General features: G+C 43.7%; 2 protein-coding genes across 3 annotated transcripts in view; both read left to right on the top strand.

Annotated features, from left to right (window-relative positions):
• The window catches only part of CCDC88B (coiled-coil and HOOK domain protein 88B), a 43,887-nt gene extending 31,699 nt beyond the window's left edge, over window positions 1-12,188 (top strand). The window contains exons 21-27 of the mRNA XM_089483348.1: window positions 223-366; window positions 1,571-1,757; window positions 3,319-3,464; window positions 6,556-6,651; window positions 7,097-7,236; window positions 8,431-8,729; window positions 9,625-12,188. Coding sequence (XP_089339474.1) covers window positions 223-366; window positions 1,571-1,757; window positions 3,319-3,464; window positions 6,556-6,651; window positions 7,097-7,236; window positions 8,431-8,726 — 1,009 coding nt within the window. The 3' untranslated portion in view covers window positions 8,727-8,729; window positions 9,625-12,188. The remainder of the gene's footprint in view (window positions 1-222; window positions 367-1,570; window positions 1,758-3,318; window positions 3,465-6,555; window positions 6,652-7,096; window positions 7,237-8,430; window positions 8,730-9,624) is intronic.
• A 6,958-nt stretch (window positions 12,189-19,146) lies between these two features.
• The window catches only part of RPS6KA4 (ribosomal protein S6 kinase A4), a 32,333-nt gene continuing 26,492 nt past the window's right edge, over window positions 19,147-24,987 (top strand). Inside the window, exon 1 of one of the 2 annotated variants that reach the window (XM_089482815.1) lies at window positions 19,147-19,466. In XM_089482815.1, coding sequence (XP_089338941.1) covers window positions 19,418-19,466 — 49 coding nt within the window. In that variant the 5' untranslated portion in view covers window positions 19,147-19,417. The remainder of the gene's footprint in view (window positions 19,467-24,987) is intronic. The other variant, XM_089482814.1, reaches the window with a different exon arrangement.

Genomic DNA, 24,987 nt, shown 5'->3' with positions numbered 1-24,987 from the left:
ACTAGGAGCCATGGTGTTGCCAAAAAGTATAATAACTTTGGATTTTGAGGGAGGGCAAATAAAAATATTTTTATTGATTTGATCATTTGTATGTACAGCGCTATGTACATTTACAGCGCTATAGAAATAAACTATAATAATAATAATAATAATAATCCCCTACCCTTTTATAAATAACGTAACTGTTAAGTCAAAACTAACCCTATCTTTGTCATCCTACAGACATAGCCAGCTGTTAGGTCAGAAGAGTGCTCTTGAACAACGGGAAGAGACACTGCAGGGACAAAAGATGTGCCTGGAGGAGACGGCGCAACTCCACCGGGAACTGGAGGAACAGCACAACAAACTAAAAGAGGAGCATGAACGGTAATGGGGTGTTTGGGGTGGTGATGGGTATTGTGTATGCCTAGCTCGGTACGTCTCAGGCTCTGTGATATTGGGGTTCAACAAGTATCCTATTTGTGCCTATTGGCTATAGTTGTTAGATGCCCTTGAGTCGATCGCAGCTCATGGTGATCCTATGAATGAGACATCTCCAAGCCCCCTATCCTCCACTGCTCTGCTTAGGACTTATAGATTCAGGTCCGTAATTGAGTCTAGCCATCTGACATATAGTCTTACTCTCTTTCTGCTGCCTTCTACCTTTCCTAGCATTATTGTCTTTTCCAATGAGTCCTGCTTTCTCATGATGTGGCCAAAGTATAGCAGCCTCAGGCATGATCTGTTTTGTCTTTTGAGCTGTTATGTTACCTTATCTTCTGGAATTCCTGTAAATTCTCTGTGGATCAGCAGCCAATGCTTTGAAAAATGCCACTGGTTCTGGGACCATTACTTTGAGTAGCATTGTGCTACATCAGTAGTGAATGGTATTGTGAAACACAGAAGACCCATTCAGCATGACAAGTATTAAGGGGATCTAGAAACTGTAGTCCAACAACATCTGTTACCAACAGAATACAACCACTTCTCTAGACTGATTGATGTAAAACCATTTATTTATGTACAAAAGAATTTTAAGTTTAAAAAAGTCTAGATTAAAAAAATCCCTAGTATCCACATCAGAAAAATATACAGATTTCTTTGGAAAGGTGTTCTTTGGTCTTGGTGGAAGGCAGAAGTGATGAGGAACGTCTAGAAGATAAGGGAATACAGGGTGTTTAAAAAAGAATGGTACAGAAAGTAAAGCTATTCTTATTCATGTGAAGTCGAAGGCTATCATGGCCAGCATCCATAGTTTTTTGTGGCCATGTTCCAGAAGAGTTTATTTCTGACGTTTCACCAGCATCTGCAGCTGGCATCTTCAGAGAAGATCTCTGCTGGCGAAACGTCAGGAATAAATTCTTCTAGCGCATGGCCACATAGCCCAAAAAACCCACAAAAAACTATGTTCTTATTCAGTTTTGCACCAATCTTTTCAAATGACCCTGTATTTTAGGGGCTGCCATTGAGAAGGCCCTATAGGTGGGCTTGCAAATGTGGAGCAAATATCAGAGTACAGGTAGGTATATACAAGTAAGGCCTATTTCTGTACAAGGCAGATGCTCCACAATATGTCTGTCCATCTTTGAAGGGTGAAAAAGACACTGACAGAGATGGAACAGGGATGGGATGATCTCCAGGTGGAGCTTCAAGGAATGAGGAACAGGGTGACAGGCCTGCAGTTGGACCATGCAAGGCTAGAGGCTGAGAGTGCAGCTCTGAAGGAGCAGAACCAGCAGCTGGATACAGCACTGGGACGCCTGAGCACCCAATGCGAGGTAATGACACTTCTACCCTGCTATATACCCGTCTAATTAAAAAGATTGTATGTGTAGCGCTGTGTACATTTACAGCGCTTTATAAATAAAGGTTAATAATAATAATAATAATAATAATAATAATAATAATAATAATAATATTCTTGCATGATGGGAGATTGGACTGGATGGCCCTTGTGGCCTCTTCCAACTCTCTGGTTCCATACTGACAGGCCAAAATAAAGCTGCTTCGGGTAATTTTGGAGGTATGCTTTTTAAATGATGCATGCATCCTAAGAGGCCACAAGCGCACTGAAGCCACACTAAAGCCGCGCTCCAGTCCTAAGGACTGGAGTGCAGCTTTGGCGTAAGATCTGGCTTCTTAGGATGCATGCATAATTTAAACAACATACCTCCGAAGTGAACCGAAGCAGTTTTATTTTGGCCTGTCTGTATGGGCCCTATGATTCTATACATGAACATGCAAATAGGTTTTTTAGACAAAAATTTCTAGAGTATCCAAGCCATTCTAGAAATTGTTGCCTCAGAATGTTTTCATACTGTCGTCTATACCAACTTGGATGAATAGATAGGTAACATCTTGAAGCCCATGGAGCTTCGAAAGCTTGCAACAAGTATATTGTGCATTTTGGTTGGCCAAGAAAGGTATCGCTGATGGATTTTTGTTTGCATTTGTTCAATGGCCAACACAGCTACCCCTGAATGTTTTTTTGAATAGGAAGTGTTCAGGAAGAGGAAGAGTCTGCAACTGGTCTTTCAAAAGGGACTTAACATCTCTCCCTCTGATTTGAGGGACATGAATTGCAGTTCCAGGGCTAACATGCTGGTTGGGCTGTAGTTATCCTTAGGTTTTGCACTTCTCCAACTTTGGTGATATTGGGCCTGAGCAGACAGGCCAAAATAAAGCTGCTTTGGATCACTTTGGAGGTATGCTGTTTAAATGACACATGCATCTTAAGAGCCCAGATGTTGCACCAAAGCTGCATTCTAGTCCTTAGGACTGAAGGGTGGCTTTGGCACGGCTTCTGGCCTCTTAGGATGCATGCATCATTTAAACAGCATATCTCCAAAGTGAAAGCAGCTTTATTTTGGCCTGTCTGTTTGGGCCCACTGTTCTGGAGTATTAAAATGGGCATTTTCAATTAAGAATGGACATAAAACGTATCACTTAAAGATAAAATTCATGTCAAAAAGTATATTCTACGGTTAAAGGCATGCAAAGCAATCACAGATTGGTTTTGGAGAAAGGACAGAACAGATTTATGAATGAATATAGTCTTAAGGAATAGGCTGGGAATAGACTGTTCTGATCGCCTCTCAACCTAGAACAAAGCTTTTTTGGACTGTGTCCCAGAGAACTGGCCATAGTGGCTGGGATATTCTGGGAGAAAAGTAACTTTTCAAATCTTTGGTCTAGAAACAGGAGCAACCTTTTCACTAGCTTCTACTCCACATCCTACTTAGATTCCATCTGACACAAAAGGTTGTGGTATTGAATCTGAGCATTGTTTGACTTCTGTTCATTAATAGAATGCCCTCTCTCTCTATTGCTACCTGATAGCTTCTGGCCCAATTGAAGGGGAACCAGGAGGAGGAGAATCGGCACCTTCTTCAGGAGATCCAAGCCCTCAGCAGGGAGAACAGACGTCTGCTAGAACGCAATATGGAGAGCAAGGAGCACTTTCAGGAAGAGCAGCGCCAGTACTTGTGAGTGAAAGAGCCACTTGTGGATGGACAAAGCTCTACACCTCTGCTTCTTTCTTTTGCTTTTAAAATTGTTTAACAATGCAGACAGATTTCAAGTGGTGCCAGAGCTGTGTTTATACGGGTTGTTCCCACTTAAGATTTGAAACGATTTAAAATACAACGTTTTTAATAAAATCGATTCAAAATAACACTGTTCTTATCCCGCCATCCGAATCGCTTTGTTCATCGTTCCCATCTGTTTGTTTAAATCGAAGTTTTTACCTGCAAGCGTTCCTACTTGGCATGAAATCGGTGTTTAAATAAAGCGATTCTTCTCCTCCATACCTTATTTGGAGCTGTCAATCAATAGTACGTCAGAATGACGTAACGTTAATCCGGAATATTTGGAAGCGATTTATCTTTTGGCATCGTTTCCATTTCATTGACAGCCAGGGAGAATCCCTTCAGAGAGCACAGAGATCAATGAAAGAGGCTGCTGGCAAAAAGCGAAGCTCTTTCCAGAGGAACTATGGGATAGGTTTTGGAGGGCAGCATCCCCTCTTCATGTCTCCCAAGACAGCCAGGGAGAATCCCTTCAGAGAGCCCAGAGATCAATGAAGGAGGCTGCTGGAAAAGCAGGGAGGGAGCACTCTTCCCAAAGATTCTCTTTCCAGGGTTGGAGGAGAAGGCAGATTCCATTTGAGAAATGGAGGGAGAAAGGCTCTATCCCCCCCCCCCCCCCATTGATCAGAGCCCTTCCTTGCCTGGGCGAGATCAGAGCCCAAGTGGGCAGGGAATGCCTCTTTGAGAGGAGCCTTCCCTTCCTGCCTCGCCTCCGTTAGAAATGGGCTCTCCCCACACAGAGGGGAGGTTGCAATCCACCGGCAGATGCAGGCGCTTGAGCAGCCGGGACTTCAGGCCGTTTCTCCTTCCCTCCCCGCCTTCCCAAACCGAAGGCATCGCTGCCTTGGGTCTGAGATGGCAAGGAGGGAAGGAGAAGTTGGCTCGGGCCATTTCTCTTTCCCTCCTTGCCTTCCCAAACCGAAGGCATCGCTGCCTTGGGTCTGAGATGGCAAGGAGGGAAGGAGAAGTTGGCTCGGGCCATTTCTCTTTCCCTCCTTGCCTTCCCAAACCGAAGGCATCACTGCCTTGGGTCTGAGATGGCAAGGAGGGAAGGAGAAGTTGGCTCGGGCCATTTCTCTTTCCCTCCTTGCCTTCCCAAACCGAAGGCATCGCTGCCTTGGGTCTGAGATGGCAAGGAGGGAAGGAGAAGTTGGCTCGGGCCATTTCTCTTTCCCTCCTTGCCTTCCCAAACCGAAGGCATCGCTGCCTTGGGTCTGAGATGGCAAGGAGGGAAGGAGAAGTTGGCTCGGGCCATTTCTCTTTCCCTCCTTGCCTTCCCAAACCGAAGGCATCGCTGCCTTGGGTCTGAGATGGCAAGGAGGGAAGGAGAAGTTGGCTCGGGCCATTTCTCTTTCCCTCCTTGCCTTCCCAAACCGAAGGCATCGCTGCCTTGGGTCTGAGATGGCAAGGAGGGAAGGAGAAGTTGGCTCAGGCCATTTCTCTTTCCCTCCTTGCCTTCCCAAACCGAAGGCATCGCTGCCTTGGGTATGAGATGGCAAGGAGGGAAGGAGAAGAGTCATAATCCAGCACTCAAACCCCTTTCAACACGCTGGCGACTACTATGCTATGAGAAAGAGAGAGAGAGAGAGAGAGAGAGAGACATGCAGACAGACTAATTAGATAGGTACATTGGCTAGACAGAGAGATAGACTGGATAATTAGATAGATAGATAGATAGATAGATAGATAGATAGATAGATAGATGTATATGGGTAGATAAATACATACATGGTTGGACAAACAGAGAGACAGACAGGATACATAGAGATGGATAGATAAATAGAGAGATTTAAACACTGGCTAAATAGACTGAAATAGAATAGAATGGACTGTCTTGGGAGCCATGAAGCAGGGATTTCCTGCGAAACCCATCCCATAGTTCCTCTGGAAAGAGCTTCGGTTCCCTAAATTCGCTTTGTACGCCCCATGGGGAGAGACAGCCCGCTTGGGCTCTGATCTCACCCAGGCAGGGAAGGGAAGGCTCCTCGCTTAAAGCGCTGAAGAGATTAAGCGCCTGTAAACCATTAAAATAAAAAATAAAAATAATCCTTATCTCTTATTGAAAGACCACAGCGGACAAAGGGGTGAGGGAATCAAAAATGGCGACAGCCAGACGGATGGGGACAGAAAGGGCAACTCCCCCAAGGACAGCCCCATCGCACTCCGCTCCTCCCATTCATCTAACGCAATTTCAAAGGCTGTCGTTCCTATTTAAATGCTCCGGTTCCTAAATCGAATCAATGGAAAAACGTAGGTCAGACCCTAGTGTTTTTTTAACACGCGTTAAATGAGGAAAACTCGAATCAAAATTTTATTCCGCTCTACAATTCGATTTGTAGTGGAGACGATTGCGGGTTGCTCTAGAACCGTTCTAGGTTTAAATCGGATCCTAATAGGAACGCCACTCCTTGGATTCGATTCAGAACGCGGGGTTTCACCTAGTGAGAACAACCCCCTGGAGTAGCAATGTAAATCGAGACTGAGTTAAATGGGAATGCCAGTTTAAGTTTCCTAAAGCAAAGGAAGAAGCTGGTTTGGCTTCCCTGCAGTACCTGATTCCATAAACTGAAAGCCACTGCTGTGAAGGTACTGCTTGGTTTTGGAGACCACTAAGATGTGTCAAAATGTTGAATGTCTTTTTTATTCAAGAGAGCACAGCTGGATCCAGTGAGGTTCAGATGACAAGAAGGCAGATTGTGAGTAAATGTTTGGAAATATCCTTATGGTACAAGCTGTCACAGTGGAAAAGACAATGGACTTGCCTTTGTTAGAGATTTTTAGGGAATGGCTGGATAACCAGGGATAGAAGAGAATTTCCTGAAGCTGCAAACGGTTGGACTACATGACTTTTGTAGCCTACAGTTCCACCCAATGTTTCAGAAAATGTGGACGCTGTAAGGAGGCCTTCTTTAATTTATGGGCATTTGAGCAATGGTGCACTGCAAACTGGAGTACCTTGGTGTTAAATCAGACTCTGTTTTTGTTAAAGGGACAAACTGGGTGAATTGCGTCGGGAAAAACAGAAGCTAGTGGAGAAGATCATGGACCAATACCGTGTGCTGGAGCCAACACTGCCTCGTGGCAAGTAAGTCCAACACGGCATAATTTTACAAATTCTAATCCCTAGGAGAGATCTTTTAAGACAAAAAGGTTGTCCGTGGAATCACACTGTAACCATACTGTTCTTCAAATGCACAAAGACACATACTGAAATCCATGGATGCTCAAGTCCCATTTTATACAAATGGTGTCCCTTATCTAAAATGGCAAAATCAAGATTTGCTTTTCAGAATTTATATATTTTGGAATATTTTCAAACCTTCGATGCTTGAATCCATAGATAAGGAGGACCAACTGTATTAATATTCTCCTTTTGCTCTCAGGCAAAGGCTTTTCGATTTAAATAGGCCTTCTTTCTTATTCCAGCCTTTAACTGGCTGGAATAAATGGATGCTCAGTGGGTGTGCTGATATGGGATTGGTGAGGGTTCCTTTGTATGACTCTTCAGCTCATCCCTCTTTGCCTCTCAGGAAGAGTAACTGGATTGCAGAGAAAATCAGGAAGCTGATGAAACCTCGCCGGGAAGCTCCCCGTGAGCACATGCGTCTCATGGCTGAGGTTGCTGGCAGTAGTGAAAGCCTATCAGGGCAAGAGGAGCCTGAGGCTGATGGTGAGTCCTTGTATATAAGGCAAACGGAAACATATATGATTCTATTTCGTGTATGCAAATATGCTTATAAGGTTTCCTAAAATACCCACCCATCTTTTCTGTGTATTAGTTGCTGGATGGCACAAGATTAAGGTCTTATTTACTCTGAAGTCCTTTTAGTGGGCTTCCCATGGACAAATGAATAACCACTGTATAAACAGAATATTGGACTAGATAGTTCTTCAGCCTAACCTGAAATGGCTGCTCTTAGGGTCTGAAATCACCCAAGAGGTTGAAGATTCAAGACATTTTCTGTGGGGTTCTAAACAAGCTCTTTAAAAATAGATTTTTGTTGTAAGAAAATGGATCATAGAATCATAGAATGGGAGGAGACCGCAAGGGCCATCCAGTCCAACCCCATTCTGCCATGCAGGAACTCTCAATCAAAGCATCCCTGCCAGATAGCCATCCAGCCTCTGCTTAAAGACTTCCAAAGAGGGAGACTCTATTATACTCTGAGGAAGTATGTTCCACTGTCGAACAGCCTTTACTGTCAGGAAGTTCTCCTAATGTTGAGGTGGAATCTCTTTTCCTGTAGCTTGCATCCATTGCTCCGGGTACTATTCTCTGGATCAGTAGAAAACAAGCTAGCTCCCTCCTCAATATGACATCCCTTCAAATACTTAAACAGGGCTATCATATCACCTCTTAACCTTCTCTTCTCCAGGCTAAACATCCCAGCTCCCTAAGGCATTCCTCATAGCGCATGGTTTCCAGACCCTTCACCATTTTAGTCACCCTCCTTTGGACACGCTCCAGCTTCTCAATGTCCTTTTTGAATTGTGGTGCCCAGAACTATCAAAATAGTTCTTCAGCCTAATCTGGAATGGCTGCTGTTAGGGTCTGAAATCACCGAAGAGGTTGAAGACTCAAGACATTTTCTGTGGGATTCTAAACGAACTGTTTAAAAATAGATTTTTATTATAGGAAAATGGAATCATAGAATCATAAGGTTGCAAGGTACCACAAGTGTCATTCAGTCGAACCCCAGACTCACAGGCACACCAAGCAAGTCCAATAGTTTTGCTTGCTATAGGAGACTTATAACAGGTTTGGGACTTATTCTGCTTTCAGACCCCTCCTATGCAGCTATGGTACAATACGAATTGTTTCTTTTTTGGCTTACTTATGTCTTTTACCCTCATTCCCCCAAAGTTACCAGCATTCCCAGCTCACCAGCCTCTCTACACAAGGCCAGCAGCACCCTCAGCATCTTGGATGCCCAGCAGGTACACTTCCGTCGCCGTAGGCTGAGCTCACGCATGCCAGCGGTGGATTCTTCAGGGTCTGGGGATGGCGAGGGGCAGGACACACCGCGACAGCGCTTCCGACAGCGCCGACTTGGTATGTTGGGAGGGTCTTATGAAGAGGCTGTCATCGCTGAAGCCAAATCGGAAGTCCCAAGTCAGGTGTCGACAATCACCCAAGAGAAGAGAAGTGAGGAGAAATGAGAGGTGAGAACTGAGGAAAAGTCAAAGTTCAGTGTTCCCAGTTCCTGCACATCTCACCGAAATGGCAGATCTGTGTTTATAGGTATATCCGCTCAGTTGTTCACACAGCTGAATGCTCCTTCGTTCTGTCACAGCAAAACATTTAGACATAGACGCCTAAAGTATCACAGTGAAAGTTGGACCAGAGGACTGTCTTTCCCATCCTTTTGCATTTTGAAGTGATGCAACTCAGGTCTGATTTAGGTTTGCAAGAAAATGGGTAGTCAATTCAATCCTGGCATTGTTAGAACACATTACATTTCATAGAATAGAATCATAAATTTGTAGAGTTGAAAGAGACTACAAGGGCCATCCAGTCCAACTCCATTCTGCCATGCAGGAACTCTCAATCAAAGCATCCCCGACAAATGGCCATCCAGACTCTGTTTAAAGACCACCAAAGAAGGAGACTCCACTACACTCTGAGGGAATGTGTTCCACTGTCGAACAGCCCTTACTGTCAGGAAGTTCTTCCCAATATTGAGCTGGAATCCCTTTTCCTGCAGTTTTGTGTCTTTCTCTCTTTCACACTGTGAAGCTGCATTATTTTCTTAAATGTAGATCAGACCTCAGGTACTGGTTGACTATTTCACTGAGATAAGTACTAGAAAATGCAGGTTGTTTCCCTTATCTAGAATTCCGAAATCCTCCAGAATCCAAAATTGTCCACATGGGTGGCTGAACCAAAGGCATAAATGCAATGGTTAGTCCCAACTAGGGAAAACCCACTGGATCAGTGGGAACTCGGTAAGTCAGCGCTTATGTAAGTTCTGTTGATTCAGTGGGTCTTTTCTAGTCAGGACTAACAATTGGGTTCAAGCTGAAATTATTAATAGGGTGTTTGTTATTGCTTTTCTAGGACTATCGCAAGGCAAGGAGGAGAAACTCCTCAGTGCCAGCTGTGATGTTCTCTTCTGCTCATGGCATGCCAGTGCTGTGAACGTTGTATTGTCTCTTCTGCCTCCACAATGAATACAGATCGCCAGATCTCATTAGGAAAGATGTGCCATTAATGAAGAACCTAAGAGACCAACACTTCCCATCTCAGGACTTGGACCTTCTATGGCCATCACACTGAGGAGGAGGAATCTCAGGAAGTCTACGTGTGTCTGTGTTCATGCTCCTTTGTGTTATGACTCTCAGCAGCCATAGTTGATGCTCAGTGTATCATGCTTAATGACTTCATCAGGACCCTTCCCCTGTGACTTCACCTGGAACCAGTCCTTGGTCTCAGGTTTTGGTCTGAAATGTCAGTACCCTGGATGGTATTAATCTGGCAACTCTAAGGAACCCATTTCGGTGGTGCCAAGCTCCCAGCTGGTCCAGAGCTATGTTTTCAAGTAGCCAGGCAGATGGCTGGGAAGCTTAGAAGTACTGCAGGAAGACAATAGCGTTCCCTTGCGATCTGCCCGTGCTGTGCGACAATTGCTAATAGACTGCTCCTGAACATGGAGGTTCAGTTTAGCTCTTCTTGCTAATCGCCTGTGAAGGGTCTTTCCTTTATCAATGTTGACTTGCACTTTAAAACCAGTGGCCTTCACCCCATCGTGTGCCAGAACGAAAGCCTCTCTTTCTTCTGAAGATCTGCCTCTAGGCTGACTTTATGAGAGCAAACGACAGAGTTCTTGTTGGTTTTTACATTGTCCTTTTTTAGCCCACTAATTCTTGCTCAGTCACAACAAGCCAGTTCTGCCCCTTTGTAGCCTTCCTTAAGACCTAACTATTCATTTGGTACTGCATAGCTTACTATTATTTAACAAATAGGTGGCCCTCCTCACTCGATCAAGAAGACTCTGGTGGGAAGAAGCCATTTTCTTTGCTCCCCCTATCATCTGATTAATATCACCCCACTCCCTGCTACATACCAAGGGCCTGCATTGGGGTTGCATAGGTGTAAATCTTTACTTGAAGTTACATGCTGGTTGTGCTGTTCAACCCTTGTGTTAAATTGCAATGTTGTGCAACTGGAAATTGTCCAGTCCAGAGACTAGAACACAAACAGCGGATTCAAACTGGAAGAATGGCTTGCATATACTCATATGCCCATTTTTCTATTTAAAAAAAAATTGAAAGTAATTTTGAAAGTAATTTAGAAGTAACACATTTAACACTACTACTAAAAGTAGTGCAATATGCCACTTTTTTCTGGCCAGCAAGGAACGAGAATTTATTTTTTATTTTTAAAGGTAAAACTAGCACAAACATATACAGTTGCCCCTCTGTTTTTGTAGGGATCTGTTCCGCCCCCCATGATAACGGAAAATCGACGCTATTCAAACCCCATTAGCTTGAATGGCGGTGCGTACCCCATTTTGTCCCCATCCGTTTGCCACCCGCAAATGGGTGAGGGACGCAGATTTCAACTCTGCAAAAAAGGAGTGGTATGTGTGATGGGATTGGGGTAAGGATTTGAATTCCAATTGGAAGTCTATCTTGAACCTTAGTCTGTTTTTTGAAAGAAGTGGGCTGGAGTCCTACTGTCTGCTAGGAATTTTCTTTTCTTCCTTTCTTAGTGGTGCTACAGAATTATCTTTCATCTCTTTATCTGAGACAGAGGAACATGGCTAGGTCTCTGAATGTTACTACAGGTTGAATTTCCCATATCTGGAATTCTAAGATACGAAACATCCCAAAAAACTAAACTATCTTCATGGGTGGCTGAGACAGTTTAGGTTACACACTTTGCTTTCTGATAGTTCACTGTACATACACTTGGTTTCATGCACAAAATTATTGAGAATATGGTATAAAATTGCCTTCAGGCTAATACCTATATAGTATATATGAAACATATATACATTTCAAAGAAAGCAAGGCTGGCCTTTCGCCGGCAAGTAAAAATATTATGGGGTAGCTGTATTAATAATAATAATAATAATAAATAATTTATTTATATTTCCCACCTTTCCCTGCAGATTGAGGCAGGATTACAACCGGTAAAATGCATACTAAGTATTAAATGCAAAGACACAACCATTAAACAATAATATTTCAATTAAAATTAGCAGAGCCATCATACAATTATAGCAGCAACCATAGATCACAGAATTTTCTGATGGTAGGAGTGGAGCATTTAATATCATGATTTCTTATACTATATTAGATGGTGTGTTTTAACTTTTGTATGTTTTTAGTCTTAAATTTATACCATTTTAACTGTGTTATTTTTTAATTGCTTTTTAAAATGTTTTAAAGGTGTTTTATGTTGTGAGCTGCCTTGGGTCCCTTTTTGGGAGAAAGGCGGCATAAAAATGAAACAAACAAACAAACATGAAGTCGAAGGCATGTTTGGTAGTAAGCATTTCAGATAAGGGAGACTCAACCTGTACCAAAGAAGGAGACTTTGCAAAGGAGTGTTGTTTCTCATTTATAAGGTGGCATGGGGCAGTTTGGGAGTTCAATAAAGATGATTGACTTATTGATTATCAGTGCATTTTTTATGGTAGATTATGAAGACGGTGAGAGAATGGGCTACAGGGATATAAGCCGATGCTTTGCAAGCAGAAATCACTACAGCCGGTCCTCCACATTTGAGGGTTTGATTATTTCCGGATTTGGTCAACATGTCCTTTCTAGGAATCCCTAAGTCCCCCAGAGAGATTCTGCTGGAAATTGACCATAGAGTTGCACTGGAGGATCTAGAGATGATTAGAGAAAGCACTTCTCTGGGCATTTCTAGGTCCTCCAGCCTGATTCTATGGTCTATTTTTGGCAGGTGTTGACCCCAGAGTTGCGCTGGAGGACCGAGATCCCTAGAGAGGTGGTCTCTCAGGTTTAAAACGTAGCGCTTTCTTATTTGCGGGTTTTCCACTTGCACGGGGAATCGTGTGCCCTAGCCCCAGCGAATGTGGAGACCCCACTGTAGTCGGCTGCTGGCAGTCAGTGTAGAAAAGAATCACCTAGTAGTAATTCAACCAACCAGTGATTTGTCTTGGTGTAAGATAGCCCTCCTGCATCTTTCCGAGGTGAGAGTAGATCCAGAGCATCTTACTTTTCAGGAGGGATGCCATGCTCAGTTCCCACCAGTGTTGCCAACAAGCCTCGAAGATATTCCCCCGGAATGTTTTACCAAAATCCAAAATCCCCAGAATTCCCCAATATTTATTATTATTATTCAGTCCAAATATCTGGAAAAAAATTAATTAAATTCCCCGGATTCCGAGGATATCGATAGAAATTGGCAACACTGGTTCCCACTCTCCTGTTCTAGTTTCTTATCAGCAGAGGCCAAGAGCAGCGGGGAGATTTCTCATGCCCTATTTCTAGCATTCGGCTTCTTATGCAAACATTTCCTTCCTGATTTCAAGATTTGGCAGCTGTCACCATCAAGTCCTTCGAACAATTGTTTCGCCATTGTTCCTTATCCGTTCCAGTCTCCCATTTGTGTGGCTTTACTCCAAATAGGTTTTCCAGGAGTCACAATCATCTCCCTCTACTCTTGCTTCGTATCTACTACCTTGAGTTTGATACTTGTAGTGGCATCACTAAAGGTTGGTGTCAGCCCCTCCCCCATTGACCTCCTCTCGTTTCACATCATACAGAATCCTTAGCAATGCCTTTTTGCACTAATGTTACTCGCAAATCGTAATTCCCATATAGCACTGAGTGTAATGCTAATAGTTGTGACTGTCGGGGATGCTTTGATGGTGAGTTCCTGCATGGCAGGAGTTGGACTTGGATATGGCCCTTGGGGTCTCTTCCAGCTCTAGGATGCTATGAAACAACTAGCAAAATTAAAATTATACCTTCAAATTACAATATCATATGCACAACCTAAATGTATTTATATATGCATAGTGAATATTCGGCTAAAATGTGATGTTTTTAAAGAAAATATAAAAAGAATAAAAATAACTTTAAATAATACTTATCATCATCATCATCATCATCATCTCATCATCATCATCATTTTATTTACAGTCTTTGACTAAAATATCTCAAAGTGATATAAATATTAACCAATAAAAATATTCTTACAAAAACTAACAAAATACTTTTTATTTGTTTTAACATAAAAACATAAAAAACAACACAAAAACAAACACATATTCCATTTAAAATTACATTCTTATCTTTACATCTAACTTCCCATACTAGTAAAAAATCTATGTTATTACTCCGTTGTTTTTAAATCAAACTGTTCTTATCTTATCACATTGAAAAAAATAATATTCTAATTCTACTACAATAAAGGATATATATAGTTTTGTCTTTTTAACATGTGTTTTATTCTTTTAATAACTATCTGTTTTAATATTGTAATAATTTAACTCCTTTTTAATTTACTTTTTTCTATGGTTTTAATTGTAATGTTGTTTAGCCCCTCTGAGTCCCAGTTCTGGGAAAAGATCAGGATAAATATAATAATAATAATAATAATAATAATAATAATAATAATAATACAATCCTATAACAATTTCCTTCAGTAATCCTACATCCCTAGTTGCATTGATATATCCCAATAATCACCTATGTATTTCAATATCTGATCTCATCCTTTCACATATTCTCCCAGTGTTTCATTTCTTATTATACATCTCAATTTACCTAGTTCTGCCAGGCCTAATAATTTTTAATGGCCAATCTTCCATATTCAGAAATAATACAAATAATTTTAATTTTTTTAAAAAATTGAAATTTAAAATTTTGAAATTTGAATTTAATTTTTTTCCCTCAAACTGTGGTCCCCAAACTGTGCTCTTTAAGGGATTTTGGACTTCAGCTCCCAGAATCCCAGGCTATTGGCCTACATGGCTGAGGCTTCTGGGAAATGAAGTCCAAAATCTCCCTAAAGGGACCACTGCCTTAGAGTCTCCATAAGTCAGAAATTAATTGAACGCACACAATACATGCACAACATTGACTAATTTCTTCATCTCTGAGATGGAAAAAACAAACCCTTGAGATGGAAGAAATACTCAAATATTGGACATAGACAAACTCATCCATCCAGGACTTAGAGTTCTTAATTCTCCAAAGTCTATGTTTTAATCACTTTATATTAGGTTGATCTCCTATTTCTTCTGTGAAGGTTTTCATCCTTAATATGGAAATGTTAAACATTATTACTATTGTTATTATTATTACAGTGACTAAGGGGTACAACATGTCTCTCTCCGTTGCTAAGACTAGCTGAACCTATTGAATTTAGCCAATGCAGGGTTGTGAGGATAGGTTTCTTTAGGGCCCAGAACACACTGCAGAAATAATCCAGTTTGAGACCAATTTAACTGTCCTGGCCCAGTGCTAGGGAATCCTGGGAATTGTTGTTTATTGTGGCACCACAGCGCTCTGACAGAGAAGGCTCACTATCCCACAAAACTACAGTTCCCAGGGTTCCATAGCATTGAGCCAGGAAAATGAAAGTGGTCCAAAAATGGATTATTTCTGCAGTGTGGTTTGGGGCCTATATGTCTCACAAAACTACAGTTCTCAGTGTTCCCTAGCATTGAGCCAGAGCAATTGAAGCGGTCTAAAAATGGATTACACTCATCCCTCCACATTTTCTGGGGTGAGGGGCACAGGACCCCCGTGAATGTGGAAAAACCACAAATAACGAAAACACTATGGTTTTACCTGAGAGAACACCTCTCTAGGAATTTCTTGGTCCTCCAGTGCAACTCTGTGGTCAATATCTGCCAGACAGACATTGACCATAGACTTGTGTTGGAGCTACAAAGGCCTAGCAGAGTGTCATCTCTAGGAATCTCTAGGTCCTTCAGTGCGCCTTTTGGGTTCAAGTTGACCATAGAGTTGTGGTGGAGGACTTTGATATCCCTAGGGAGAAGATATTAATAAAATACGCGAATAACCAAATCCTCAAAAGTCAAAGCCGCAAGTGTGGAGAGGGACAAAGTGTATTTCTGCAGTGTGGCTTGAACACCTATATGTCTCACAAAACTACAGTCCCCAGCAGTGTTGCCAACAAGCCTCGGAGATAATTCCCGGAAATGCTTGTCCAAAACCCGCTGAATCCCCCCAGATCACACGGAATATTCAGTCACAATTCCCGGAAAATTCCCATAATGTTAAAATGGCGGATGTTTTGCAAATAAACGTAAATATAATTGAATAAAAATAATTGTAACTTATTTCAACTCTCAAAATCACCATTGAACTAAACAAAGAATCTTTCAGTCCTTTTAAGATATTTATTTTGACATGAAGGGGGTTCAGGAAGCTTTGTGCCAAATAGAAATGTGTTCGGATGCAACCGCACTGCAGAAATAAATCCAGTTTGACACCCTTTTAATTGCCATGGCTCAGTGCTAGGGAATCCTGGGAATTCTAGTTTTCTGAGACATTTAACCTTCTCTCTCAGCAAACTCTGGTGTGACAACAAACTACAATTCCCAGGATTTCATAGCACTGGGCCATGGCAGTAAAAACAGTATGAAACTGGATTGTCTCTGGAGTCTGGAGTGAAGATGCAGCCTGAGTTGGGTCCAAGACACACAGAAGAAATAAACCAGTTTAAGACTGCTTTAACTGCCCTGGCTCAGTGCTAGAGAACCCTGGGAATTGTAGTTTTGTGAGAAAGAGCTCTGGTGCCACAATGAACTACAATTCCCATGCATCTGAGGAAATACGCTTAAGTCTAGGAAAGCTCATGCTGCCAACTTTTCTTTCAGTGAGTCTCAAAGGTGCTACAAGATCTCTCTATCATCATCACCATTATTATTATTATCATTATTATCATTATCAAATCCAAATGCAGCTTAAGAACTGGACTTAAATTGGCAACACTGAATCCTGTAGACTCATTCTCTGGGGCTGTGATATGGAAGTGTGCAGGCAATTCCCTTGTTCAACCAGGGAATCCTGGGAATTGTAGTTTGTTGTGAAATGTATGTATATATGTGTGTGTCTGTGTTTGACTGTGTATATATATATGTGTGTGTGTATATGTTTGTGTGTGTGTGTGTATATATATTGCGTGTGTGTGTGTGTAGCTTGAAGTCTGAAGAATAGCAAAGACAATCTGACAAGAAAGAGGGCAAGGCAGGCAGGCAATTGGGAAGCCAGCCACAGGCACAGCAAGCCATGCCTTCCTCACTCCTCACAGCAACATGCTGCAACCCACTGTAGCCTCAGAGCCGATAACCACAAATGTACACACACAGGCCAGTTGCCATAACCACCATGGCCAAGAAGCAACAATAATTCAAGCTAGCTTTACCAGAAAGTATTATTATATTATTTATAATTTTATATAATGCTGTAGATTTGCACAGCGCTGTATGTACAAATAATAAATAAAGAGTCAACCTGCCTATGGCTTACAATCTAAAAAATAATAGGATAATACATATAAAATACATAGCAATACAGGAAATGGTTCAATAAAACAGGCAAAAAAAGAAGAAGAACATAGCAAGTGAGAATCACACAATGCTTGGGAATGCATCTCTGAACAGGATGGTCTTCAACTCCATTTTGAAGCTGGTTAAAGAAGTGATAAGGGCCCTTGCTTGCAAATTATTGAGCAAATCTCTGCAGTGTGGAGGGTGTGGACTGGCAATTCCCTTGTTCAACCAGGGAATCCTGGGAATTGTAGTTTGTTGTGACATGAGACACTGCTTTTACCGGCAGCCAGGGCTCCATGCATGAAATTCTGGGCTTGGTGGTTTGTTGTGCCCAGAATCCCATCATCGCAGGGAGCCTTGCAGTTAGAAGCAGTGCCAAACTGGATTATTTCTGCAGTATGGATGGCAATGGAAAAGAGAATGAAAAAGAGAGCCACAAAACAAACTTCTTGGAAGACAGAGCAGGGATGCCAACTTACCAGGTGCTCTGCCCATGCTCAGAGGCATATTTAATCACTAACACACACACACAGTCTCAGGGACATCACATTCACATCACACAACTAACTAGTAGGGCAGCCCATGGAAGGGAGGGAAGATGGAGATAAACACATCCCTGATAATTCTACCCAGGTGCTCTGCCCATGCTCAGAAGCACCTTTCCACCTCTTTTTCTCCTCCATTCTTCTACTTTTTCCCTACTAGATTTTTCTCCCATCGACCCAAATGGTCCTCCTCACAGTACAACAACAACCCTGAGAGGTAGGCTTGGGGCACTCTGCCCAAGCTCAGGAATTCAGAAATTCAAATGTCACTCTCAGGCACACACAGTAGTCCCAACATCAACCCATGATACCATTATCAACTATTGCCTTTGTGATTGTGTGCCTTAAAACTTATGGCTTACTTGGAAATTCAAGGCAATTGGGATTAAGCCAGCCAAATCCCTCACTCCTCCTGGGCAGCAACACTTTGTGCCTGGGTTGGTTGCTTGCCCAATGCCTGCTGCCTCTCTCTCTCTCCAGCAGCCGCTTTGCCTGGAGCGGAGCCTGAATGCCTGAGGGGGGGGGGCAATCAATCACTGTCCTCCTCTCTCTCTGATTGGCTGAAAAAACTGTTAGTGTGATTCCAGAGTTGGTTGGTTTGCTCTTTGCTCCGTTCTGAACTTCTGGCTCTCAAAGGGAGTCGTTGGAGAGACTAGAGAGAGACTAGTGTGTTTTTTCTTCAGCCCTCTTTCTGATTGGCTGAAACTGTTACAATCCAAAGGGTTGGTTGCATGCTGCAGGCAGCTTTCAGGCTGGAGCTGAAAGTCGCCGAAAATGCACTGAAATAGAGGAGGGCACGGAAATCACACGAAAAGCTCTGAAAAGTCACCGTTTTCGTGTGAAAGTCGCGAAATTGGCAACACTGGTCCCCAGGATTCCCTAGCATTGAACCAGGGCAGTTAAAGTGGCCTCAAGGGCCAAGGCGGATTATTCCTGCAGTTTGGGAGGTGTAAATCTCACAAAATTACAGTTCCTGGGTTTCCCTAGTATTGAGTCAGGGCAGTTAAAACAGCCCAAAATGCATTATGTCTGCACTAGTGTGGTTTGAAAAACCCATCTCACAAAACTACAGTTCCCAGGACTCCCTAGCATTGAACCAGGGCAGTTAAACCGGTCTCAAAGCGGATTATTCCTGCAGTTTGGGAGGTGTATATCTCACAAAATTACAGTTCCCGGGTTTCCCTAGTACAGTATTGACCCAGGCAGGGCAATTAAAGCAGCGCAAAATGGATTATTTCTGCAGTGTGGTTTGAAACCTATCTCCCAAAACTGCATTTCCCAGGACTCCCTAGCATTGAACCAGGGCAGTTAAACTGGTCTCAAAGCGGATTATTCCTGCAGTGTGGCTTAAAACCTATATGTCTCCCAAAACTACATTTCCCAGGGTTCCCTCGCATTGAACCAGGGCAACTAAAGCGGTCCAAAAATGGATTATTTTTGCGGAGTGTGTTGGTATTTGTAGTCACACAATGATAGCAATGATAATAATAATAATAAGGAGCCAAGGCCTAGTGGGCCCCTGAGGCCTAGTCGAGTCGAGGCTCCCCTCAGTCAGGGGACTCGAGTAGGCCTCTGTTCGCGGGGGACGGGGTTCTTCCCCGCGGCGGCCTTCTCTCTCCTCCTCCTCCTCTTCCTCCTCCTCGTCGTCGGGGCGTCTCCTGCTGCTGGGCTCCTTCTCTCCTCCTCCTGGGCTCTTTCTGTCACATACATTCCTGCCTCTTGAGTCAGGCCTCGGAGGCTGCAGGAAGCGCTAGGCCCGAGCCATGTAGGAAGAAGGGCGAGCGAGGGAAGGAGGAGAGCCATGGGGGACTCGGCCGAGGAGGAGACCGTGGAGCTGCCCCTCACCGACGGTACCTTCCCTCCCTCGGCCTCTCTCAGGGGGGAAGGCGGTGGGGCTCCGTTTCAGGGCCGACCGGGGCGGGTTCTTCGTCCCCATTTCCATTTTGTTGTGTGTCTTTGGGGAGACATTTTGCCCAGGAGCAGGGTTTTGTGTGTGTTTCTGTGTGTGTGTGTGAGAGGGGAGGAAGCCAGCATGCCTGTTGTTGTTGTGTGCTTTCAAGGTTGCCTCTCCTGGGCTTCCCTTGCCAAGGTTTCACCTTCATAGAGGAGGGTTGTGGTTGTTGTTGTTGTTGTTTTGGTGCCCCTGCCTTCCTCTGAGGCTGAGAGAGTGTGACTGGGAATCGTAGACTTATAATTAATTTGTTATAGAGTTGGAAGAGAACCCAAGAAGGGCCCTGATCCATTCCAACCCCATCCTGCCATGCAGGAACTCTCCATCAAAGCACCCCAGAGAGATGGCCATCCAGCCTCTGTTTAAAGACCTACAAGGAAGGAGACTTTTCTAAGGCGACCCTAAAAGGCAGTTAATCCATCCTGGGGTTTTCTTGCCAAAGTTTCTTCTGAGGAGGGTCTGCTGAGGCTGAGAGAGTGTGACTTGTGTGCCTTAAGGTGACCCTAAGGCCTTAGGTTATATTTGGCAAGGCTTCTTCACTTTGCCATGGCCTTCCTCTGAGACAGAGAGTGTGACTTGCCCCAGTTGTTGGGTGCCTTCAAGTCATTTTTGACTTATGGCAACTCTAAGAGTCAGAGGGTTTTTGGGTTGGTTTGTGGGGTTTTTTTGTCATGGCTATCCTCTGAGGCTGAGAGAGTGTGACTCAGCCAAGGTCACCCGATGGGTTTCTGTGGCCCAGCCAAGATTTGAACCCTGCTCTGCCAGTGTCCTGGCCCAAAGCTCAAACCACTATACTGGCTCTCTGGAAAGCAGGGTACAAATCCCAGCTCGGCCATGGAAACCTTGGGCGAGTCACACTCTCTCAGCCTCAGGGGAAAGCAAGGGCAAACCTCTTCTTGAACCAGTCTTGAAACCTATGAGAGATTCATAGCCTGAGGGTCGTCTTAAATCGGGAACGACTTGAGCAAGGCGAGCAGGATTCAGAACACACTGCAGAAATAATCCAGTTTGAGACCGCTTTAGCTGCCCTGGCTCAATGCTAGGGGATTCTGGGAACTGTAGTTTTTTGAGTCATTTAGCCTTCTCTCTCAGAGAGCTCTGGTGCCACAATAAACTACAGTTCCCATGAGGCCATAGCACTGGGCCAGGTGTGAAGTTGGATTATTTCTGCAGTCAGGTAAAGCTAATTGTCTCATAAACTACAGCTGCCAGGATTCCCTAGCACAGAGCCAGGGCAGTTAAAGCAGTCTCAAACTGGATTGTTTCTGCAGTGTGTTTGCTTCTTGTAGCAAAGAAGACCAGCAGAGATCCTTCATTACTTCCTCAGCTTCCAGACTTGGAAGGAAAGAAGGAAGGAAGCCATGGAGGATCGCTCGTGTCTGGACACATTTCTTCTGTAAAGCTGTGTTGGGCAATCCCAGACCCGCCCAAGGTCTGGATGGGAGAGGCAATGCTTTTGTGTGTCTCTGTGTTGTATTTCTTCAAGTCCTTTCCGACTCATGGCAACGGTTTTCTTGGCATTGGCCTTCCCCTGAGGCTGAGAGAGTGTGATCTGACCAAGGTGTCGTTGTTGTGGGTCTTCAGGTCCTTTCTGACTTATGGTGAACCTAAAGTGAACCAATCCTGGGGTTTTCTTGGCACTGGCCTTCCCCTGAGGTTGAGAGAGTGTGACTTGCCCAAATCATTGAGTGTGTTTAAGTTGTTTCTGACTTATGGCGATTCTAAGGCAGTGAACCAATCTTGGGGTTTTCTTCAGAAGAGGATTGCCTTGGCCTTCCACTGAGGCTGAGAGAGTGTGACTTGCCCAGTTGTTGTTATGCGCATTTAAGTTGTTTCCAGATTATGGCCATCCTGAGACAGTGAACCTATCCTGGAGTTTTTCTTGGCAAGGTTTGTTCAAAGACAGCTTGCCGTGGCCTTCCCCTGAGGCTGACAGAGTGTGACCTGTTCAAGTTGTGTGCCTCCAGCCCTTTTTGTTTCTTGGGGCGGGGCAGTGTTCAGTATGGCTTTCCCCTGAGACAGAGAGTGTGAATTGTCCAAATTGTTGCTATGCGCTTTTAAGCCTTTTCTGACTTATGGTGACCCTAAGGCGGTGAATCTGTCCTGGGTGTTTCTTGGCAATGTTTTTTCAGAGGGGGGGTTGCCATGACCTTCCCTTGAGGCTGAGAGAGTGTGCTTTGCCCAAATTGTTATCATTTCTGATTTATGTCTACCTAAGTGAACCTAGCAGAGCTCTGGTGCTGCAACAATGCCCAAAATTCAGTAGCCCTGACCCATAACAGCTAAAGCAGTGTCAAACTGGGTTATTTCTGCAGTGTGGGTGCAGCCCAAGGATCTGGACACACGAGGGGCAGGGGGTATTTTTCTCCGCCCCTTCTTTCCCCCATGCTCCTCCCCTCCACTCCAGCTGGCAGGGGGTGGCAGCAGGAGCAGCAGCAACAGGGGATGCGGGGGTGGCAGCCTCTGACTCAGCCGCCCACCAGCCCTGCTGGGATTGGAAGGAGAAGGGCTGGAGGTGGGCAGATGGCTGGGAAGGGAATGGGGAAGACCCCCTCCTCTGACGCTTTGCTCTGGCCTCACCTGGGTACAGTTCTGGGCACCACAGTTCAAGACAAGCTGGACTATATCCAGAGGAGAGAACAGAGTGGTAGTATTGCTTTTCTCCATTTAGATAATGGAAGTATAGTGTCTAGATTGAGGTAAATCATAGTGCTACCCTATTCTGCCTTGGCCAGGCCTCACCTGGAATCCTGGGTCCAGTCTTGGGCACCACAGTTCAAGAAGGATGTGGACAAGATGGACTATGTCCAGAGCAGAGAACAGAGTGATGGTATTGCTTCCCTCCTCCTTTTAGACAATGGAAGTACAGTGTTAGATTGAGGGAGGTCATAGGGCCACTCTATTCTGCCTTAGTCAGGTCTCATCTGTGTCCACCTCTGGGCATCCCAATTCAAGAAGGCTCTGGACAAGCTGGAGCCTGTCCAGAGCAGAGAACAGAGTGGTAGTATTGCTTCCCTCCACTCTATTCTGCTTTGGTCAGGCCTCACCTGGAATAATATTGTGTCCAGTCTTGGGCACCACAATTCAAAAAGGGATGTTGAGAAGCCGGAACATTCATTTCCATACACAAAGGATTTTGAATTGGAATTAACATTCTCACATACCTGTGGCATATATATATATATGTCTGTCCCTGGTTTCCACTGCACTAAATTTATGTGACGAAGTATACTTTAGTCTATGAAAGCTCATGCTGCCAATTTCTATCTTTCAGTTAGTGTCAAAGGGGCTACAAGACTTTCTACATACTGATTCTACACACTAACACAGCTATATTTTTGAATTCATCCAGAAGAGAGAATAGAGTGGTAATATTACTTCTCTTTACTAGTGATTCTCAAACTCTGGTCCTCCAGGTGTTTTGGACTTCAGCTCCCAGAAGCCTCAGCTATCTTGGCCAATGCTCTGGGATTCTGGGGGCTGAAGTCCAAAACACCTGGAAAGCCAGAATTGGGAATCATCGCCTGAAACATTATCAATAGTGGTGGTTTGGCTGCATGAGATGAAGGGAGAAAGATAAGAGGGGAAGGATGTTGAGGCGTTCAAATAGCAGAGTGAAGGAGAAAAGAAGGGATGCAAAGTATGAGGAGAGGCAAGTGAGAAGCAAAGAGGGAAGAGAGTCCAGTGCTATTCAACATCTTTATCCTGGGCCCTAGGCTATTTAACATCTTTATCAACATCTTGACGAAAGAATAGAGGACATGGTTATCAAATTTGCAGATGACACCAAATTAGGAGGTGTAGCCAATACCCCAGAGGGACAGCATCAGAATTCAAAATGACCCAAATAAATTAGAAAGCTGGGCCAAAGCTAACAAAATGATTTTCAACACAGAGAAATGTAACATACTGCTCTTAGGGCAGAAAAATGAAATGCATAGATATAGAATGGGGGACGCCTGGCTTAAGGAAACTTACATGTGTGAAAGGGATCTAGGAACCCTGGTAGACCACAAGTTGAACATGAGTCAACAGTGTGATGTGGCAGCTAAAACAGCCAATGTAATTCTAGGCTGCATCAATAGAGGTATAGTGTCTAGATCAAAGGGAGTCATAGTTCCACTATCTTCTGCCTTGGTCAGGCCTCACCTGTGTCCAGTTCTGGGCACCACGATTCAAGAAGGATGTGGACAAGCTGGAGCATGTCCAAAGGAGGGTGACTAAAATGGTGATGGGTGTGGAAACTGGGTATGTTTAGCGTGGAGAAGAGACAGTCAAGAGGTGACATGATAACCCTGTTTAATATTTGAATAGATGTCATATTGAGGATGGAGCAAGCTTGTTTTCTGCTGTTCTAGAGAATAGGACACAGAACAATGGATGGAAGCTACAGGAAAAGAGATTCCACATCAATCTCTGGCAAAGTCACACCAACTGTTTGAGTGTTGGCTTTGTTTCTTATTCTTTAAATTGGATGTGCTTTTAAATTTGTTTGAATCCAGTGTTACATTTTTAATCTGTATTTTATTATTGTTGGTCACCTTTAGTAGGGTTTTTGGTGGAAAGGTGGTGCATAAATCAGTTAAATAAATACATAAATGTACATGCATGTATGGCATACATCTTTCCCTCTTTGATTTATGATAAGCAGCATGCAGTGACCAGATACCTTTGTCCTAGGTCCTAAACACACTGGAAACTGGTGTAACTGCCCTGGCTCAATGCTAAGGAATCCTGGAAAGTATAGTTTTGTGGGACATTTAGCCTTCTCTGTCAGAGAGGTCAGCTGCCACAGTAAAGTACAATTCCCAGGATCCTTTAGCACTGAGCCAAGGCAGTTAAAGCAATCTCAAACTGGATTATTTCTGTTTTGGACCTGAGACACTTTTCAAACCCATTGAATCCATTTATCTCTTGGTTGTTCATTAGGGCTGCCTCCGCACTAGAGAAATAATCCCGTTTGACCCCACGTTGACTGCCATGGCAATTATATATAACATGCTGCTAAATTTGCTATTAACATAAATTGGCCAAAGGAAACTACAAATTGTATTAAGCAATTTTCTGAAAAGGATGCTTTAAGACGGTCAGTCTAATCTGATATTTTATCTCCAGCTTCAAGGGGGTTCGGTTTGTAGCTTCCTTGAGCAAACAAGGGTCCTCTTCCATCTGGTTTTGCAAATCACATTTGGAGTATTCCCTTGGAAATGTGATTTAGGAATGGCAAAAAAAACCTCTATATGAGAGAATCTGGAACCTAGTTCATGGCATTGAAAAACAGGATCTGGGAACAGATACAGGGGGTCTGTATCTGTTTGAAAATTAAGAGACAAGGAGTGTCTGTGTTTCCATTGTTTTATCATTTACCGTGGTCCAAAACACGCTGCTGAAATAATCCAGTTTCGGACTGCATTAACTAC

This window comes from Sceloporus occidentalis, unplaced genomic scaffold, assembly GCF_023333645.1.
Source record: "Sceloporus occidentalis isolate IW3139 unplaced genomic scaffold, rSceOcc1.0.p SCAF_20, whole genome shotgun sequence".
In the NCBI taxonomy this organism is placed as follows: Eukaryota; Metazoa; Chordata; class Lepidosauria; order Squamata; family Phrynosomatidae; genus Sceloporus; species Sceloporus occidentalis.
The sequence above is the reverse complement of the archived record's forward strand: the minus strand, read 5'-3'. Positions and strand labels throughout refer to the sequence as shown.